This window comes from Monodelphis domestica, chromosome 7 (genome assembly GCF_027887165.1).
Source record: "Monodelphis domestica isolate mMonDom1 chromosome 7, mMonDom1.pri, whole genome shotgun sequence".
NCBI lineage: Eukaryota > Metazoa > Chordata > Mammalia > Didelphimorphia > Didelphidae > Monodelphis > Monodelphis domestica.
In genome coordinates, this window is record NC_077233.1 from 255667648 (window position 1) to 255670115 (window position 2468).

The window sequence follows — 2468 nt, forward strand, 5'->3', positions numbered from 1 at the left end:
ATTTTTAAAGAAGTTAAATGATTTACAGGGCAAAACAGTAACAATATACTAGTTGGGGAACCTCAATTTTCTTCTCTCAGAATTACATAAATCTAACAGAAAAATGCAAAAGGAAGAAGTTAAAGATGAAAAGAATTTTAGAAAAAATTTGATGTTCCATGTTTCTGGAGGAAATTGAATGGGAATATAAAAGAATATAACTTTTTTCTCAGTAGTACATGGCACATACAAAAAAACTGACCATGTATTAGGGCATAAAACTTCACAAACAAATACAGAAAAGCAGAAATATTAAATGCTTATTTTTTCATATCACAATGCAACTAAAGTTATATTCTATAAAGAGTCATGGAAAGACAGATTAAAAATTAATTAGAAACTAAATAGTATAATTCTAAAAAAATAAATGGATCAAAGTACAAATCATAGTAACAATAAATAATTTTGTTGAAGGGAATGACAATGATGGACAATATACCCTACTTTGTGGGATAAAACCAATGCAATACTTAGGGGAAAGTATATATCTCTAAATGCTTACATCAATAAATTAGAGAAAGAACAAATTAAGAATAATTTTGGTTGCAGTTCCACAACTGAAAGAAAGGGAGGTTTTAATGACATCTTCTAAGAACAGTATGGAAAGTAAGTAAAACCAGAAAGTAGAAAGTGAAGAGAAAATCCCATGCTTAGAAAATGAAAATCCCTTTCAACACTATTTAAGAGAGGGTGGCCTAGAGTCCAGATATCTCAACAAGCTGAGATAAAGGCTCACTGATCTTCTAGCTCAGTCAGTCCCAAACTATTCTCAGCGTCACTATGACCTCCTTGAGTTTGTTGCCAGTTGTCCTAGCCCTGCTTTGTTCCAGCACCCTCTGCTCCCTGGGCTGTGACTTGACTCAGGGTCTTCAGGAAGACTTCTCACTTCTTAACCAAATGAGCACATCTTCCCTGGTGCCATGTCTGAAGGAATGGAACAACTTCAGCTTCCCAAAAGAAGCCCTGGATAGAAGTCAACTTCAAAAGGAAAATGCCACAGTCATTGTTTATGAGATGGTCCATCAGATCTTTACCCTCTTCAGTCAAAATGTTACTCCTGCCACTTGGAATCAGACCCAGGTCATTCAACTGCGAATTGGACTGGATCATCAGCTAGGACAGCTGGAAAGTTGTCTTAGACAAGATGCAGAGTGGGAAGTACCTTCCTTGGGAAGTGAAAATCCCATGATGGCTCTGAAGAGCTATTTCCAAGGAATAAGCCAATACCTTAAAGGAAAAGGGTATAGTCGCTGTGCCTGGGAATTCACCCGGGTAGAAATCAGGAGATGCATTCTGTTCATGAGCAATCTCACCAGAAAATTCAAGGACTAAAGAAGAAGTAGACTTTCAGTTCTTCAAATAATTGACTGCTTCTTTCAAATTAAGCATCTAATCATTAGAAAGAATTGTTTCCATATCAACTAAAAATTATTTGTCTTCACTGAATTATTTTAAAACAGAAGCTGACATTCATGAGCTACAGAGAATTCTCACCTGTGCTTAATAGGAGAACATTTTATAATTGTTTATTTATTTATTTATCTATATCCTAGTAATTATATTTTAATATTTATTGTTCAGGAAGAACAAATCTGTCTTGTAGTATTTATATTGAGGCCATTGTTCATTGTTATATTTCCCATAATGAAATGAAATTTTAAAAGAATTTTGTTTTACTAATAAAACTATTTTGCTAATAAACATTGTGTGAAAAGGTTTAATATTCCAAAAGAGTTCCAAGAAAATTATTTCCAAAAATGCAATTCAACAAATATATATTAAACACAAGCTGAATTAAACTCATTGTCCTTACTAAATATATGGAAATTAAAGATGTCAAAGAGCTATAGTATAAAGAAAGGATATAATAATGCCTAAATAAATATTTTCAAAGTTATGATACCTTAGAGACAAAGGTGTGTTGGTGGTGGGTGCAATCATTTTGTAAAGGATTTTGGAATTATACAAATAAAGTGTACAAAATGTGTATTCTTTTCAACTGGGGGACTAATTATGTTTCTGTACTTGTACCACAATTTATCCATTAGTAACAAGAAATTATACATATGAATCAAAGTATTTATAGCATCATTTTTTGAGATAACAAGGAATTGGAGTCAAAGATAGGCCCATCAACTGAAGAATGGCCAAACAACCTGCGGTACATGAATAATAATGGAAGATTTCTGTGCTTTAAGAAAAGAGCTATATAATGAATATTTGGAAAGATCTACATGAACTGATGCAGAGTGAAGAAAGCAGAGTCAAGAAAATAATATACACAATGAGTACCACAATGTTAACAGAGAACCCACACATGATACAAAAGTGAATATTGCATGTTTTTGTAACTCAGTTGAAAAGGATTTTTCTTTTATAATTCACTACAAAAAAACCTCATTTTTTTATCCACAAAGACTATTAATACC

At 32.7% G+C, this 2468-nt stretch overlaps 1 protein-coding gene across 1 annotated transcript; it reads left to right on the forward strand.

Annotated features, from left to right (window-relative positions):
• Positions 1-786: 786 nt before the first annotated feature.
• On the forward strand, positions 787-1371 carry IFN2 (type I interferon 2). Its single transcript, XM_001373600.2, has one exon. The coding sequence runs from the start codon at positions 820-822 to the stop codon at positions 1369-1371; it is 552 nt and encodes a 183-aa protein (XP_001373637.2). The 5' UTR covers positions 787-819.
• The last annotated feature ends 1097 nt before the right edge of the window (positions 1372-2468 follow it).

Bases quoted from the DNA above. Each gene is read 5' to 3' on its own strand.
- IFN2 (XM_001373600.2), top strand. From the start codon at position 820: ATGACCTCCTTGAGTTTGTTGCCAGTTGTCCTAGCCCTGCTTTGTTCC.